Here is a 19,781-nt window from a genome sequence, read left to right as displayed (position 1 = left end):
TTTTTATTTTTCTTAAAAATATTTCCCAACATAAAACCAATGTCACCTTACAATAATTGATTTTGAGTCTCAGTGTTTTAAAATAAAATATCAAACAGAACGAAATTACAATGTACCATTTGTAATTCAGTAATATGAGATAATTGGTCAGGGGTCTGAATACTTTTGCAAGGCACTGTATATGTATATATATATAAATGTGTGTGTGTGTGTGTGTGTATATATATATATATATATATATATATATATATATACACACACACACACACACACACACACACACACACACACACACACACACACACACACACACACACACACACACACACACACACACACAATAGGCAGTAAGCAATGTGTTTTGATGTAAACACTACAAGCCTGTTTGGTATCTCTTTAATGAAGATTGAATTTCCACAAACATTACAACTTGGATTTCAGAATGTTCACTGTTACGGCACTTTCTCTGCTAGTAACAGTTCGTTAAATTAATCAATTTACTGTTGACAGCTTTACAGAAAATACATTCTTTACGAATAAATATTTTGTCTATTAACCATGTATTTAATCAAATGTAGTTATATTTAACTTTGTATACAATAAAATGTTCCTACAACTAATACACATATCCTTGTGATATATTAAAAGATACATTAATTCTTTAAGAAGTTATGGTTCAGAGTAAGGAGTTATTTAATAGTGCAAGGTTTGTTGTATTTACTATTTACCTGTTATAGGAGCTCAAGTTAGCATTTGAGTTTAGGAATAAACATGGCAAAACCCACACATTTCGGACAACCAATCCAAGGTGCAAGACAACTGGACAGACCTACACCAATGGATTCTGACTGATAAAGCTACTGCACCTCTACTTTGTAGTTTTGCTCAGGTGCAGTGTTGTTTAGTCCACGATTTTAACCAGGTGTATACCTGTACTTAATCTGAATCCTGCTCAAGAGGGGAAATTAAATGTGACATCACAGGAAGAATCTTTCACCCTCAGTATTGAAATGGAACCATTACCCAGGTTGAGATATTTATTTTCAAAGGTTCTTCTAAATTCAAAAATCGTTTAAGCCCATACATCCTCAGAATGTTTAGTATATTTATTAATCCCCCATTCCCATAGAATAAGAACTGTGTAGTCTGAGTAAATAATACCACACAACATAGTGCTTGCAGGCACTTTGTGTGCTGTGATGCATCCAAGTAGTCTGTATATAAGTTGACATTATTAAACCCTGAAGTATATTTTACTAAATATAGAAAAAGTCAAATGAAACCTGAATTTAAGAATGTTTGTTTTCCATTCTGTTTCATTAACTTTAAGGTGTTGGTGCTGTAATTATTTGCATGGTTTACCAATAAACGAAGAAAATAAACAAACAAAACAAACAAATAGACTTCCACAAAATATTTCAAAACATTAAGCATCCTTCAAAATGTATTTGTTTAAGAAATAAGTCTGGATGATGTTTGCTAGTAAAGAGAATTAACTTACAAAAAAGACAACACTATAGCTTTTCAAACTGAAAAACAATATTTAGCATGACAATCTTACAACAAAACAAACAAATAAGATAAGTAGTAGTAATAATAATAATAATAATAATAATAATAATAATAATAATAATAAAAATAATAATGCAACACAAAAGTATACGGGTGGTTTCCAAACTGTCTGTTTTTCTTTTCTCATGGACCAGGGCAGACAGTGAAGGTGAGTGAACAGTATTAGAAGATGTTTAACCCCTATGCCTAGAGCTTAATAAATAGATATCCTGTGTAATAATAATAATAATAATATGAACTTCATTGTCTTTACAGCCATTGTTGGCCACATGATAACTGATAAATTATGAACAGTCAAACCGGTTTATAATTTTTTTTTTTTTTTTTTTTTTTTTTTTTCAAAAAACGTTATAATAAAAGTAGAACCAGTTACCTGAATAGAAAGTGTGGCAAGGAGTTTCAGTGGAACAAGGTGATAATATTTCACACACTAGCTGTTTACTTCCAAAGTTATCGTCACAGTGCATATAATTAAAGTACAAAAGATTAAGTTTTTTCCTTGGGTTTAAAAAGCTGAAATCCCTTTGAGTCAGACAAATTCAGTAGGGTTTAATCTTTCTTTGTAGGCCCAAGCATGCATCAATCATGATTATTGCACAATACACGAGGACCTGAAAAGTTTAAAAAAAAAAAAAGGAAAACAAAAATTACTTAAAATAGGAATAACGTCGCTACAATTCTCCTTACTTTCTGCATTAGTACCTCATGGCAAATGAAACCATGTTGGGTGAACTACATTTTTTTTTTTTTTCTTTGTTTGTTTAGAACCAGCTATCAACATGCAACCAGCTGCATGCTGGTAGAATGCAGTAAAAGGGAGTAATCTTCAGCGCAATGTGTCAATTTTTTCCAGTCAAAGGTTAAAGTTCAAAGACTGTATGATCAAAGTGCTTATGTACTCAGTAGGACTTCTTTCTTCTAGGACTATTAGAAAACTGAACATTAACACGTGTCATCTGTGAAAGAAAAAAAGAGAATAATTATCTAACATTACAGCATACATCTATAAAAGGCACAAGAAATAAAAGTTGAAAAAATACATAGATTTATAAAATGATTGTTCTAAACTATTGTTAGTCATCTATTTAGGGACAGTCCTGTTCATGCATATAGTGCTGAATGAACGCTGTTCAAAACAGACACAAACCTGGACTTTATTAGCTATATAGTTTTATGGTTAAACATAAAACTTATTTTTTTGTCCACCCATTGGACCACACGTTCCATAATCAAATCGCTGAAAAAGCACAATTTAAACAATCAGAAATTCACCAGAATTTACATGAATTTCTGATGTGTTTAAATTGTGTTTTTTTGTTGTTTTTTTAAACTCACCGTGATACCACCATTTTGTTTTCTTTGGATTCTTGTTACATGTTCTTACATAAAATGAATTATCTGGTGGCCATCTCTATAGGATCAAAACAGAAATGAAAAAATTAAACACAAAGAGCAGTCTGCCGTTGTCTTTTCCTTTGGTGTAATTAGATTACAAAAATAAGGATATTCATTAGGTGTCTCCCCCCAGCCCCCATGAATGTTCTATAAAATTACAAGAAAAATAAACAAAATGGTATTAAATAATTTTAAAGTAAACTCCAAAGACCATCAGGCTTAATTTCAAGATACTATATCACTTTAAATTGTCTGTATCAAGCAACAAATAAAATAAACAGACCCAAACAAATATGGTTTTCAAAACAGGATTGTGCTATCATTCCTGATATGAATTGGGAGCAAGTTCCAAAGACGAGGGGCATTGTAACTAGGCTTCTGTTTTTCGGGTTTTATTAATTGTATTTTTCAGTGCTTATTTCTAGCTATTTGAGTTTTATGTAAATAGTTTTTTTCGGGGCTTTCGTTTTTGATATACTGTATGAAATTAGTGTTTTCAGTTACTTTCCAAAATGCTTGAGCATTTTTTTTGTGTGTGTCAAAATATGTATAGTAACCCGACAGTACTTGCACAATTAAGTTGTACCTTCTTTCCTTTGCTGTCTTCCACAACGAAATCCCTATGGTCACGGGCACATTCTTCTGGGGTTTTTGTGTGTAGGCATTCTTGTACATTTCGCCACAATTCTGTTTTAAACCCTCCGTATCATAACTGTAATACAGTTTAAATCCCGCTAACAAGCTTCCATCCTGATTGTAATCTCGTTTTAAATCTCACAAGCAGAGTCTCCAATAGAAATGTAGAAATGTGCTGTCACTCAGTAGTTGAGGCAGGTTTAAGCATTCAGAACGAATCAATGACAGATAGAGTAAGCCAGGAAGACGGGAAATTGCCCAGCAGCACTGGGAAATTTATTTATTATTATTTTTGTAGTAGGATTTTTGGGGGGGTTTTGATGGGAAAAGGGTAAAGTCAACATTTCCACAGTTTTTCCGGTGTTTACTGGCAATCCACCGATTTATTTTTTGTCTCAGGGTTTTTTTTTTTTTTTTTTTTGCTTTGTTTTGTTTTAAATCGGATTTTATCGGTTAAAACCGAAAATCAGAAGCCCCAATTATAACTAAATGCCCTGGCTCTGATAGAATTCAATCAAATTTTAGGGCCTGTCAGAAGATTAACATTTTCCGATCTCAGGGAACGATCAGGGAAATATGGGCTCAGCAGATCTTTAAGATAAGAAGGTCCAAGACCATGTAGATAATAACTTTAAAATAATAATAATAATAATAATAATAATAATAATAATAATAATAGCATCAGTAATAAAACAAACTTGAATGAGATGGATGCAGCAATTGTATCAATTAACAATGCGATTAAAACCAAGATCACGATTATAACTTATTTTTATTTTATTTTTAATTGCTTGACAGCCCTATTTATTACTATATTAAATTACTCAATGACCCAAAACCTTATCTGGAGCGCTGATGACAATAAAATGCTTATCATTGTAACTGTAGAGCTGTGTAACATTAGGGGACCAAATTAATTACTGGATGCTTCTATAACATTTAATTGGGGTTGACCAGACAACATTCAGTGTATGTGAAAGCATCTTAAAATAGCTATCTAACCGTATTTGTAATATACAACTTTAAAATGTTAACTCCATATGTTCAACATATGCTCAATTTACTGGTGCATTTAGAATGTTTCTACAATTCTTACCTTTTCTTTGCAACTGGAAAGCATGCTGATAATGCTAAGACAGACTGATTGCACTGATAGAGCTGGAGACCAATCTTCCGTTAAAATGGATAAACAGATGTGACCGTTGCTATAAATGTGAGGATGGACAGGTACATTGTCACCAGTGAACATAACCTAAAAAAACAAAAAGTACATAAATAAAAAGCACTGACTTTAATAACATTTCCTTCTTTAGGTATGGCATCACGGTGCTGTAGCTGAAAAAAAAGAATGACTTAGCCAAGGTCACTGTTTAAATAGAAATATGTAAACTTCTCTGATGGATTGCACTTTCCAGCATAGAGAATAGCACATAATGCTACATGCTTTAGCTTAATACTCTCGGTTACATGAGGTGACAGGATAAGAGTGGAGAACGGAATACTTGCTTGGCACCAGCGAGAGGGCTCACATGAGTAGTACCAATACTAGATTAGATGCACCAACCATTTTAAAGTTCTAACTGACAGAATAGTTTGTAAACATGAAGTAAAATAACTTTGAAACAATGTAGTTGCAAAACAGTTCATTTTTATTGGACAACACTGATATCGATATTGACTGCAAGAACAGAACAGCTTGGTACCAATAGTCACTATCTTTGAGTTATGTCTTAATCTAGAAACCAAAAAGGTACATGACCACAACCATTGTAGGTCACAGGTCAAAGAGAGTTTTAAGACACCTGAAGTAGATGTGCTGGTGGATTAACAAGTACATGCAAGCTCGCCTCACAGGCATGCTTAAAAGCAGTGGGACTTAGACTATATAATGTATGTTACCAGATTTACTAAAAATGAAATCCAGACAAGTTAACCATTTCATTTACTTGCAAATTATTAATGGGAAACCATTTGAGCATGCATGCTTTTTTTCCAAAGCAGTGCTGTTCTAAAGCTGGATTGCTGAAATGCCACGGTCAAAGTTGCAGCTTTGACACGATTAGTTGTAATTATCCATAAAGACGACAGGAATATGAGACTGCATCTCACACAGCCCGATAGTACAGTAGAGAGGAGTGTCAGTCAGTAGTAGGGACTTGAAAAATATATATCAACTGATTTATCTAATAAAAGCAGTAGAGATATAAGAATACACAAAAGTCATGATACCACCCATGTCGTATCTTACTCATCATGACTGCCTTGTACAGAGTAATGTTAATATAAAACTTCATTATGAACTATTATGTTGTTAGAAGGCAAAAGGAAAGAGATATATGGAACAAATATTTATAAAAATCACACAATTTTTCATTTCACAAGGACCCCTGTAAGCAACTTGTACAACACAATATAAAAAAATGACCATCTGAAGGCTTGTTTAAAAAACAGAGAAGTCCTCATTGTTTACGTGGCCAGGAAAATAAAGCTGTGTAAGAAACAAGCAAACATTTCATAAACTATATTTGTATTTAATTATACAAAGTAAATTAACTGATATTCAAGGAGGAACACAAAACTTTTGCAGAAATATTTTTTACATGCAACAGATTCAATATTCTGCTTCACACTCTTAATCTGAACGGATTGCTGGCCCAGGGGTGAAACGCCTGACAGTGCAGTTCATGCAGGTATGGAAAGTGTAATAGACACTTGAACTCCGAGGTGCAAGCAGAGATAAGGAAGCAAGATCCCACTAACCTAGAATTACACTTCTACATTGGACAAAGAATAAGGACAGTGTGATCTCAGTACTTTTCTTACAAGAATTCTCAGGATCCCTTGACCATACAATCTTAGAAACCTACAAAGGGAACTGCAGAATGGCCCAGTAGGGGAGAATGTATAGGAGAATATAACGCACAAATCTACTCGTGCAGCCTATCAAATGCTAAAATAGGGTGTACTGAATGGTTTATTTCAGGTTCTGATGTTGCTACATAGTTGGGTTCTGACACTTCCTGGTAGCAACCCATAATTACAACTCTTGCCAATCTGCAAACATTTTAGTTGCTGTAGTCTAGACACGCAGAAGTGGTTAGCTGGTTATACTCAGTTATGCAGCTGTAAACATTTAGAGTTACGAATATGATAACTGTTGGTCTTTAAAATAGCTAGAACTTAAAAGGCTAAAATACAGTAAAACAGCTCTAAAATAAACAGCAACTGATCATCTCTGAAGACTTTTTTTGGTTTGATTATCAGCTCTACAGATCATAAAAACAAACAAATGAAAAGACGTTAAGTATGGAAGTACCTGAGGTGAATCAAAGGGATATCGACTACTGAACTTGAATAGAAGCTGAAACTTTTCTCCTTCATACAGTGTACCAGGGGCTCCTTCCATATCTACAATCCACCTGAAAAACAAATACAGCATTCAAAAATGAGTTAAGGTTCCAAAGTCGCAGCGTATGTAGGAGAATTATGACACTAAAAACTTACCTAGTCTAGCTCTTCATGTTAATAATATGTTGGAAAGAGATTCTAAAATAGCTTCTTTTTTATATTGTCTCACTAAAATAGTGAATCTAAAAACAGCTCACTTCCTTTGGGGTAAATTTAGGTGTGTAATATAATTATTACACCAAGTTAAAATTCCATTTGGGAAAATTGTCTACATAAAGATTTTTTTTTCTTTGGTCAGGCATACAGGCACACAATGAGGTAGTCTTTCAAAACTACACAAAGAAAAGTAAGAGGACATTGTTTATACATGTTTATGAAGAGTTTGTATTACTATGCCACAACATGCAATATTAAAGAGGTCATTGGTAGAAATATTTAAGCAACAGAGAAGCAGCACTGCTTAGCATCACAAAGGGACATCTTATTTCTCTGTAAAGAGAGCATGCACCTACAACAATAGAAAACTACACATGACAGATTAGGTACTTTTATGCAAGGAAAAAGGGGAATCATTTTGGCATTGACAATTCTTACTGTTAGTAGCAGAATGAAGGAAAATAATGTTGATGTCAGTTGCCTTAATCCCTATATTTAAAAAAGACAATCGGATGGGTTTACAATAACATAAAAATAATTTCAGGCAGCTGCTAAGCAACTGCCAGTATACACAAATGCTACTAATAAAAGGGGAGCTTTTTTTTTCCTTTCTCCTCCAACAGTGGAAGATTTTGCAGTAACCTTTAATACAAGTGGTCTCACTGCCCAACTGAAAATGTTAACAGGTGTTCATTACTCAAGCCTGATTGCTGTACATTCTTGTGCTCTGACAGAAATTGACAGTCATGGAAAGTCTGCAATTTTCATTGAAACATATCTGTACAGATACACTATAATGAATCATTGTGAATCATTGGAATTTGTACAGTAGATCTGAACATTGAGGCATGTTGTCATGTTAAGACAAATGGCTAGAGAAATAATTCCATCAATGTTACTATGCTATTTACTAGGGGTGTTATTAGTCTATACTGTAAACGTTTAAATGTACAGTGTAAACCAGCTTGTTTCATATTCAATATTTCTGTACGCAGTCAGTCTTACATAAATGCATGATTACAGAAATGCAGTAATTTATAAAATAACGACAGGGGCATCTTATGATGGCTTTGATTGGTTACAGACATTCCCAATATGTTAAAGTGTAAACATGTAGATAATTAAACAGAAAACAACACCCATATAATTTACTGTGAAGGTCTCACAATCTGGGGTTTGACAGAAACACACAACTCAAACATGAAATACCTGCTACAGTAAAAACCTGTCAACAGGCAGCTTACTCTCAATGGTGAAAGACCTCAGTGACCTAGATAATGGTAATCCAAGCCAAGAATCATTTAATTAGCTTTAAGTAATTAAAAAGGGGTTGTAACCAATTCAATAATTCCATGAACTAGAAACTTTAAAGAGCTCAACCAAGCAGGATGGAGCGAAACCATGCACAATTGTCAGAAGCATTATCTTGCAGTCGATACAAAACTTTACGGATGCCAGCAGGAATAATGTACAGCTCAGCCCTACAGTAGTGTCCACTAAAACTGACACGGCCCTGTATGTTCAAAATAGATATCTACGCTATACAGCAGGGGTGGCCAAACGTCCTGACCCTGCATACCAACATTTTCATATGGCCAAGAGCTGCAATTAAAACAAAATCTTGCACTTTGTGAAGCAGTTATTCCTTGATGCCAGCAACATAAACAAGAACAAGGGATAGAACATTGCAGAGCCTTACAGTTTGTGTATTTTTGTTTGTACTGTAATAGATCTACAGTATATTATACTTTAAATGTAACACTGTTTTTTTTCCATTATAGCAGCAGTGTGGAATAGTGGTTAGGGCTCTGGACTCTTGACCGGAGGGTCGTGGGTTCAATCCCAGGTGGGGGACACTGCTGTTGTACCCTTGAGCAAGGTACTTTACCTAGATTGCTCCAGTAAAAACCCAACTGTATAAATGGGTAATTGTATGTAAAAAATAATGTGGTATCTGTATAATGTGAAATAATATATAATGCGATATCTTGTAACAATTGTAAGTCGCCCTGGATAAGGGCGTCTGCTAAGAAATAAATAATAATAATAATAATATAGTCGGTGCCAACATAAATCGGGATAGTGAATCCGAATTTCTACTTAAAAATGGGACAGAACTCTGGGAGACTATTCTTTAATATTCAGTTATTATAAAAGCAAAATACATCTGCCCTTACTTCATCAAAAACACCACAAGCTCTTCCCTTAAATATGACTGCTCAATGTTTATTAAATAATTTTGAGAGCTTTGTGGATGACACATGAAGTGTATTTTGAAAGGGATTCAGTACCTGCTCATGACGAGACACAAGATACATAAATATAATATGAACGTTAGACCTGCAATACAACATTTAAACATGCATGATCTAGTCTAGCGCCCACTCCAATTGTATATTTCATGTCACAACAAACTCACTTGAGTCGTTACATCAGCGTCTTTACTGAACGCAGAAAGGAGCATCTGCTGACTCGTGCTTTCAAAGAGGCTACTTTGTTTCTATTCAGGTTTGATCCAGGAGGATATTCAGATGAAAACGGGTTGCGATTTGTTTCATAGACATGTGTGGTTGCTCGCCTAGTGTGCAAGCGATTTGTTGCAGATAAAACACAGATGTTTACCATTTATTATAGTGAAAGCAAACTCTCTCCCCCATTCTAGCTTAAAGCCGCACACTTTTGTTTATTACTCGTGGAGGGTTACTCAATGCAATTGTCTCCACGAAATGAACGAGACCTTAATTCAAAATGATCAAACTGACTTTCAAGCATAGATCCGGCTTTAACTCTAGGTTAATATAAACACGAATGAATACATAAAACAAAAATAATAAACTTGTATTTATTTTGTTTTTTTCTCATTTTCACCTCTGTTTATTATTCTTTCTTCAGTTCATTCAAAGTTTGGCCACCTCTGTTATATACCCTGTGTCAAACATAAGGCAACACCCCTTTTTCCACATTTAATTTATTTGAAGTTAAATTTGACAGGTTTTCACTTGCTTGTTCAGCTAAAAGGTAAACCTCAGCAATGTCTTTACTTTGTGAAGAAACAACAAATGGCAAAGATTTAAAAAATAAATTAAAAAGTGAGGTTGACTTTATTACTGTTGTTTTATGTACTGAAATACACACAAGAAAAATGTTTGACCTAAACTACTGCATGGCATCCATTTCTTTGTGGTTAACTCAGCGAGGTAAAACAAAGCCTTCACAACTTTCTTACTTCTGGGATATATAGATAGATTATATATGTGTGTGTGTGTGTATATTATATATATATATATATATATATAATATATATATATATATATATATATATAGGAGAGAGAGAGAGAGAGAGAGAGAGAAAGAAAGAGAGAGAGAGAGAGAGATAGATTATATATGTGTGTGTGTATATATATATATATATACACACACACACATATGTATATACACACACACTTTTTTTTTTTTTTTTAACTTTAGTGTTACAGAACCCACTGCAGTGTTTGCAAGAAACACATTACTTTATCTTTGCTGTATCCTGTGTTGTGTCTATATCGCAGCAAATGTTAAACGTTCAAATGTTCAACATTATATAGGCCTATTTAAACTAAAGACAAATTTCACAGGCAAATCACCTTCCATCTGTCGGATTGCCTTTACCAACAGAGCCATAAAGATGAAAATATCTATAAAAATAACTAATTTTGAAAATCTGCATAAATATAATAAATTACAGCGGTTTACCTTTGTTTAAACCGTTATGAAAATCTGACTATCCAATCACACTACACTTGCACCAATCAACTAATACATCTCAGAAATAACTACTTAATGATATCTCATCGACATTTTAGAATAAAAATAGAAAGCAAATATTTGTCCTGACATTTTCCTGAAAATATTCAAAACACAGCTTGCAAACAAATAATTATACAAAGTCCACAAATGCTATTAAAACTAAAAGCTATTGATCTTAATTTTATTTAAACTATAAGTTAAACTATACTATTATCATGTAAAATGATAAGTTAGGTAAGTTTCATATTTAATATTTAACATTGCATATTTAATGTGCCTTCTTTAAAAGGCGTGCCGAGGTGCATTTCTTACTGTTGCCAAACAGGTTGTTTTTTTTAAGCCCAAATAACAGATCTTCGACAGGCTTGTTTTTTTTCAGTTAATTTACTGTGCTTGAATAGTTTGTCTCATTTTCCCTCGCTGTTTGTCGTTATGTCTGTATGTCTCTCGTCGTCTGGGTCTACTGACGCTGAATCACACTTTACCTCACAAATGTGCATGTATTTACTGTAGAAATTTTGTATAGATGATTAACAGAATACATTTTTGTCAAATCCTAAAAGAGCAGTGCATGTATAGTGTTTAACAGTTATGTTACTGTAAGCACAGCTTCAGCAGTTAACACGTCAAGGTCAGCACAGCCTTTCTAGTGAAATACTAGCAAACTAGGGGTTACAAAAGCAACATATTAATAACAATGTATTTTACAAATTCAATAATTCTCAAAAGTATTTATGCATATTCAATAATTCTCAAAAGTATTTATGCACAAACACAAGCACTGAAAGACCGATTGCTGATGAAAGAACTCCAATTAGTGAAAAAATTGGATTTTTTTTACAAAAAGTAGTAAAATTAATAACCAATAAGTTAGCTATTCATACTTGTCACGATTATCCTGCTTTTTATTATACAACATTGAGCAAAGGAAGCAACAGGAGGTAACAACCAATACTGTACATTCTACAGTACGTAACAGAATCAGTCACCCACTGTATCAAGATAATATGACGGTTAAATGACATATCTGCATGACAGATACAGACAAAAGCCACATTTGGATTCAATGATATAAAATGCTGCTGGCAGCAACAATGTTTTGAAGAATGAATTATTTACTCAAGTGCATCAGCGCAAAGCATAAAATAACTTTTGTTATTTAAGAATTTGGCATCATCCCCAGAGAGCCGTCAGAGATTTATTTTTATTTTGTATTATTCCTGAGATATTAAATCACTAGATTTATAGGTATCATCCACATCATCAGGAAGAGGATAATACATCTAAACCAAACACAGCAAGGCCCCTCAGGGACTGGTTAACCCTGATCGGCAGCATACTTCTGTTAATATAACAATATTATAAATTGTTATTATGATTCACAAATGTATCTACTTTGTATAAGTCTTAAATGCCAGTAACACAAATGCTATGCTTGCATGTTTTTTTGTGTGTGCATTAATGGTTGGCGGTTTCATAATAAAATAAACTGGAGGCAAGTTATTTGGTCTCAACACAAACTACAAACCAAACATGTCAGATTTACTTACTGTGTTATTGTATTCTGCACACTCTTCTCATTTAATTTCATTCCAGGGGGTGGATCACTCTGTAAAGCTAATAGTTCCTTCTGTAGTCTTTTCTGACGAAAAAGAAAAAAGCAGAAACAAACATCAACCATTTTTAATATGGTAAATTTAAAATACTTAACTCGAGAGATTTTGAAAACTTCCAGACCAAATTCTGCAAACAACGATTCATATTGTAAGAAGCAATGTCATTAATCCATGTCATGTTTGCCCTGTTTTACCCCATGTGAACCTGCAGTTGAAATGCTGTGGAACCGCCATTTAGCAATGAATGAGGTAAAGCTGGAGGAAAACATGTTTTTTCCTTTCGACATATTATACTACAGATTGGGGCGAACATCTTAAATTTCTGATAAAAATACACAGAAACCTAAATTAACTGATCAGAGTATTAATTGCAGCGTTCCACTGACTTCGACCATCATCATGGTCCTAAATTGAGGTCCGGTTCAATCCCAAAGAGCATTTTAAAATCGGTCTGAATTAAATACTACTTCAACATTTCAAACAATTACACTGAATTTGGTGGTTTATTTAAAAAATTGTTATACCCTGCGTTTTAAATTCCTAATACAACCTTGCAGCCCTTATAAAAACCGACCATGGTAATTTTACACTTACAAATGATTTTCCAATGCCAATACTCCACATTTAGTGTTTAAGTATTGTCCTTACCACACCGCCTCATGTATTATACTTAACAATGCGTACTACATTAAATTATACTGTGCTATGTTACATTTAAAAAAAATTAAACTTGCACTTTCATTTTTTATCCTTTTGTTTCTCTTGGTGGACTGAAGTAGACTGAGTTGAATTCACTTTGCTCACATTTATAATAGTTATCCTGTATACTGTGTTGAATATATAGATATTAAGAATGGAACAAATGGTACAAGAGCTTGGATGGGATTTCTTTATATAATATATATATATATATATATATATATATATATATATATATATATATATATATATATATATTATATATTATATATACAGTGCCTTGCGAAAGTATTCGGCCCCCTTGAACTTTGCGACCTTTTGCCACATTTCAGGCTTCAAACATAAAGATATGAAACTGTAATTTTTTGTGAAGAATCAACAACAAGTGGGACACAATCATGAAGTGGAACGAAATTTATTGGATATTTCAAACTTTTTTAACAAATAAAAAACTGAAAAATTGGGCGTGCAAAATTATTCAGCCCCTTTACTTTCAGTGCAGCAAACTCTCTCCAGAAGTTCAGTGAGGATCTCTGAATGATCCAATGTTGACCTAAATGACTAATGATGATAAATAGAATCCACCTGTGTGTAATCAAGTCTGTATAAATGCACCTGCACTGTGATAGTCTCAGAGGTCCGTTTAAAGCGCAGAGAGCATCATGAAGAACAAGGAACACACCAGGCAGGTCCGAGATACTGTTGTGGAGAAGTTTAAAGCCGGATTTGGATACAAAAAGATTTCCCAAGCTTTAAACATCCCAAGGAGCACTGTGCAAGCGATAATATTGAAATGGAAGGAGTATCAGACCACTGCAAATCTACCAAGACCTGGCCGTCCCTCTAAACTTTCAGCTCATACAAGGAGAAGACTGATCAGAGATGCAGCCAAGAGGCCCATGATCACTCTGGATGAACTGCAGAGATCTACAGCTGAGGTGGGAGACTCTGTCCATAGGACAACAATCAGTCGTATACTGCACAAATCTGGCCTTTATGGAAGAGTGGCAAGAAGAAAGCCATTTCTTAAAGATATCCATAAAAAGTGTCGTTTACAGTTTGCCACAAGCCACCTGGGAGACACACCAAACATGTGGAAGAAGGTGCTCTGATCAGATGAAACCAAAATCGAACTTTTTGGCAACAATGCAAAACGTTATGTTTGGCGTAAAAGCAACACAGCTCATCACCCTGAACACACCATCCCCACTGTCAAACATGGTGGTGGCAGCATCATGGTTTGGGCCTGCTTTTCTTCAGCAGGGACAGGGAAGATGGTTAAAATTGATGGGAAGATGGATGGAGCCAAATACAGGACCATTCTGGAAGAAAACCTGATGGAGTCTGCAAAAGACCTGAGACTGGGACGGAGATGTGTCTTCCAACAAGACAATGATCCAAAACATAAAGCAAAATCTACAATGGAATGGTTCACAAATAAACATATCCAGGTGTTAGAATGGCCAAGTCAAAGTCCAGACCTGAATCCAATCGAGAATCTGTGGAAAGAACTGAAAACTGCTGTTCACAAATGCTCTCCATCCAACCTCACTGAGCTCGAGCTGTTTTGCAAGGAGGAATGGGCAAAAATTTCAGTCTCTCGATGTGCAAAACTGATAGAGACATACCCCAAGCGACTTACAGCTGTAATCGCAGCAAAAGGTGGCGCTACAAAGTATTAACTTAAGGGGGCTGAATAATTTTGCATGCCCAATTTTTCAGTTTTTTATTTGTTAAAAAAGTTTGAAATATCCAATAAATTTCGTTCCACTTCATGATTGTGTCCCACTTGTTGTTGATTCTTCACAAAAAATTACAGTTTCATATCTTTATGTTTGAAGCCTGAAATGTGGCAAAAGGTCGCAAAGTTCAAGGGGGCCAAATACTTTCGCAAGGCACTGTATATATATATATATATATTAGAAAACCCCCCCCCAAAAAAAAGAGAAATGTTGGCCCTACGAAGAATATTGAACAAACAGTATTTATCCAGCAGGTTATAAATCATAAAGATTGAGTAAAGATTGTCCTGCAAATATACACTAATTTACAGCATATTCATGAAGCAGATTGGTGGATTTTACTTACACTTTTGATAACAAATAATATTAGTTTAAGTCGTGCCAAAGCTAAAAATTGTATAAAATGCACTTTATAAAAGAGAAGGGAAATAATGTGGCCTAATTACAGGCTATTTGAAACCGCAAAGCACACTGACCTGGTGTAAAGCCCCTTTCACACGGGCATGTTCTACCCGGGTCTTGACCCGGTGTAAAGCCCCTTTCACACGGGCATGTTCTACCCGGGTCTTGACCCGGTGTAAAGCCCCTTTCACACTGGGCATGTTCTACCCGGGTCTTGACCCGGTGTAAAGCCCCTTTCACACGGGCATGTTCTACCCGGGTCTTGACCCGGTGTAAAGCCCCTTTCACACTGGGCATGTTCTACCCGGGTCTTGACCCGGTGTAAAGCCCCTTTCACACTGGGCATGTTCTACCCGGGTCTTGACCCGATGTAAAGCCCCTTTCACAATGGGCATGTTCTACCCGGGTCTTGACCCGGTGTAAAGCCCCTTTCACACTGGGCATGTTCTACCCGGGTCTTGACACGGTGTCATGCGGGTCGGCTACACGATTTCACACTCATTTTTGAAGCAGGGCCAACAATCCGCACACAGAATGCCCCGGAAGCAGCTTGTTACAGACGCTTCCATCCAAGCTTCTCTGGATTGAATCATCGGCCCAAATGTTGATTACAAATGTTTCTTCATCCCTGCTGCAATCTGGCTCATGGTGTGTGTCTCAACTCAATCAACAAAAATATGGCTAAATAGAATAAACAGAAATGTTCCTTGCCGAAGTGAAACCTTTTTGTTACTTTGTCTGCTTATGAACGCCCATCATGCATTTTGTCTCTCTTGACCAAAGCGTGTCGACCCACATCCTGAGGTGGGTTGCTGCCGACCTGGATAACCCGGGTATGACCCACGTGGTTTCACACTATGCGGGATTGTGACCCGGGTCGGGACCCGGGTAGGAGCACCAGTGTGAAAGGGGCTTTGTTTGGATCCTGGTTTATATTTTTTTTATAGCCCACTGGTCCAAGGCCCAGGTTGGCTTCCATGATCAGTCAAAGCTGGTCCACTTGTTAAGAACCAAACTAATTAACTGGATCTTCTGATTAATACGCTGCAATTCAGACACAGGCTGTTTATGTCTTTGAGGTTTTCTTGTACTGAAATTAGTCCACTTGAAGCGAACTAAACCACTGGTACGCTGCAATTGACCAATTTAATTTAAGCAACAATTCTGGTTAACAAATACTATCTCAGTTCAGTAACAATTGCTGCTATGCACTGTAGATACTAACAACAATTTTACTGTGGTGAAATTAAACGAAAAACAATAAAGCTCATCCAGATATTGAAACAAAACATAATCCTGCTGTCATTTTAACCTTTCAAACAGCTGCCAATTCTTCAAAATCTTGATATTCTCTCCAATGATCATGAGTGCTCCCACAACACAAAATAACGGTTTGCAATTACAATCCTGTATGTATAATATGTAGTACCTAAATATAAACAAAATATAACAAAGTTGTCATTTTATTCTGCATCCTATGTACTGCGATTTCCAGTATTATTTTACTGGTACATTTGCAAGAGAAGCATTAGTAGCTAAAACTGCTGCATGCGTCTTTAATCTGTGTACAAGTATTCCTCTACTACATTAATACAGATGCAAGAAAGAGAACAAGATATTCATCTAGTACATACTGGCACGTGGTTAAGTGGTTCTGAGGTCTTAATTGGTTTGACTAATACATGTTCACTGCCTCACATCACAGGATAAACTAGATGCGGTGGTGAAGACGAAGGTGTTTTTTTTTTTTTTTTGCTTTGTTTTTAAATAAACTTAGGGGTCGTCGTACCAGTTTTATAGTTCATTAACACCATCTTGTGCAAACTACACAGAACGCTTACGTGCTACAAACAAAAAATGCATTGATTTAAAGATAAGCTTAGGCAACAGGACGTAAGACTTAAATTAAGTTAGATTACTCTCGTGGTGGAGCCATGGCAAGATGAATCTTCCGGTTTACTTTTTCACCATCGGCTTCATGCACCCAGCTGCATATATCATTTCAAAAACCCCAGAGACGATGTAAATAGAAATGATCGTGTATGAACCATTTGCTTACATATAACATCAACTGGCAACATCGTATATTTATTCCACATATTTTGCTGTCAACAGTCGTCACAGATATGTTATCACATTTCAACAAGGTAACAGACTGCCGATGCCTGTGTCTCCCACACCGCGAGCTCCAGGTATTGCTGCTATCACCTGTACCTACACCACTGTTCTCTAATCCTAGTTAGCGAGGCGATTTACTAAGCAGGCTTCGGGCACAAAACTGTCGCTGTCAAATCCATCCCCCAAGTGCCTCTTTCTTGCTTTAATAGTTCATAACGCGAAATAAACAAACACAACTGCGACTGTCTGTATGCCACGCGTTCTGAAAACAGATACGTGGCGACATGAAAGTATATCAAACGAATAAAGCGTCTCAGTTCCAGTTGGACACCTACCTGCATCGACGCCATGATGGAAACCCCCTACACCACAGTAAGAGACGCAGCCGAGCTTTACGTCAGAGCGTCAAGTGGAAGGGGCTGTCTTTTATGTAAATAACAAGGGCACGAAATGTGAAGCGGATTTGGTTATCTAACCGGTACTGTCCTATCAGGAGTTTTAATAAAATAAAAAAAAGCGATCTGGTCGTCATAAAAGGTGACGTCTTACAAAAATTAAATGTGAAAATATTGTGGCACAGGTGGTACATTTACATTATTATAAATGGCTGAGTTGACAGAAAATGAATTACAAAACATACTACAAAAGAAAGATGCTCCAAACACTAAAATGGTGGTTAAAACATCACTGTAAATGATGTAAATGACAAATATGACAGGCGGATATAAACTGGATTATGCAGCAATCACCAAACCAGATGGCAACAGAGAAAAACTTTGCTAACTATAGGGTATGAACTTCAAAACAATTTTCTGTTATTTATTTATTTATTTATTTATTTATTTATTTATTTAGGTATGCTGTATCAGCTATATTTAAACAAAGTTTGTCTTGTCTATCTTTTATGTTATGTGTATTGTAAGGGGAACGGGTCACGCCGTTAGTTGGCAGCGGGAAAAGGGGGACTGCAGACCATGGGTCGATTGGTTGAGCCGGACAGTGGCGGGAGATGAGGGGAGGTTATATAAGGTGGTGGATGAGTGACAGAGGGGGAAGAGACGGAGAGTGAGAGAGAGTGACAGCGACTTGAGAGAAAGCGAGAGAGATAGCAATAGAGGATAAATAAGGGTTTGTTGTTTTAGTGGCGTGAATTCCGGCCCCTGACAGGAATTCTCTGTTTATTCAAATAAAAATTCGAGACCGAGAATTCCACACTGTCTCCGTGAGTCCTGCTTCATAAACCTGACGAAAACGCTACTATATATATATATATATATATATATATATATATATATATATATATATATATATATATATATATATATATATATATATATATATATTGTGCCACAGTGAGGCAGATGGTTCGGGAGGCAAAGGGAAATCCAAGGGCCACAGTTGGAGAATTAAGAACATAAGAACATAAGAAAGTTTACAAACGAGAGGAGGTCATTCAGCCCATCTTGCTCATTTGGTTGTTAGTAGCTTATTGATCCCAGAATCTCATCAAGCAGCTTCTTGAAGGATCCCAGGGTGTCAGCTTCAACAACATTACTAGGGAGTTGGTTCCAGACCCTCACAATTCTCTGTGTAAAAAAGTGCCTCCTATTTTCTGTTCTGAATGCCCCTTTATCTAATCTCCATTTGTGACCCCTGGTCCTTGTTTCTTTTTTCAGGTCAAAGAAGTCCCCCGCGTTGACATTGTCTATACCTTTTAGGATTTTGAATGTTTGAATCAGATTGCCGCGTAGTCTTCTTTGTTCAAGACTGAATAGATTCAATTCTTTTAGCCTGTCTGCATACAACATGCCTATTAAACCCGGGATAATTCTGGTTGCTCTTCTTTGCACTCTTTCTAAAGCAGCAATATCCTTTTTGTAATGAGGTGACCAGAACTGAACACAATATTCTAGGTGAGGTCTTACTAATGCATTGTAAAGTTTTAACATTACTTCCCTTGATTTAAATTCAACACTTCTCACAATATATCCGAGCATCTTGTTGGCCTTTTTTATAGCATCCCCACATTGTCTTGTTGAAGACATTTCTGAGTCAACATAAACTCCTAGGTCTTTTTCATAGTTCCCTTCTTCAATTTCAGTATCTCCCATATGATACTGATCCCTGTGGTACACCACTGGTTACCTCGCTCCATTTTGAGGTTTCTCCTCTAATCAGTACTTTCTGTTTTCTACATGTTAACCACTCCCTAATCCATGTGCATGCATTTCCTTGAATCCCTACTGCGTTC

General features: G+C 35.8%; 1 protein-coding gene across 1 annotated transcript; it reads right to left on the bottom strand.

Annotated features, from left to right (window-relative positions):
- Nucleotides 1–380: 380 nt before the first annotated feature.
- On the bottom strand, nucleotides 381–17,952 carry LOC117435414 (ubiquitin-conjugating enzyme E2 W). Its single transcript, XM_034058541.3, has 6 exons — nucleotides 17,866–17,952; nucleotides 12,504–12,595; nucleotides 6,920–7,022; nucleotides 4,700–4,855; nucleotides 2,908–2,983; nucleotides 381–2,528 (listed from the first exon to the last, which is right to left on the bottom strand). Exons 1-6 carry the CDS (start codon nucleotides 17,878–17,880, stop codon nucleotides 2,515–2,517), a joined length of 456 nt encoding a protein of 151 aa, XP_033914432.1. The 5' UTR covers nucleotides 17,881–17,952; the 3' UTR covers nucleotides 381–2,514.
- Nucleotides 17,953–19,781: the final 1,829 nt, after the last annotated feature.

This window comes from Acipenser ruthenus, chromosome 3 (assembly GCF_902713425.1).
Source record: "Acipenser ruthenus chromosome 3, fAciRut3.2 maternal haplotype, whole genome shotgun sequence".
Taxonomy (NCBI): Eukaryota; Metazoa; Chordata; class Actinopteri; order Acipenseriformes; family Acipenseridae; genus Acipenser; species Acipenser ruthenus.
Note: the sequence above shows the minus strand (reverse complement) of the source record. Positions and strands in the feature narration are given on the sequence as shown.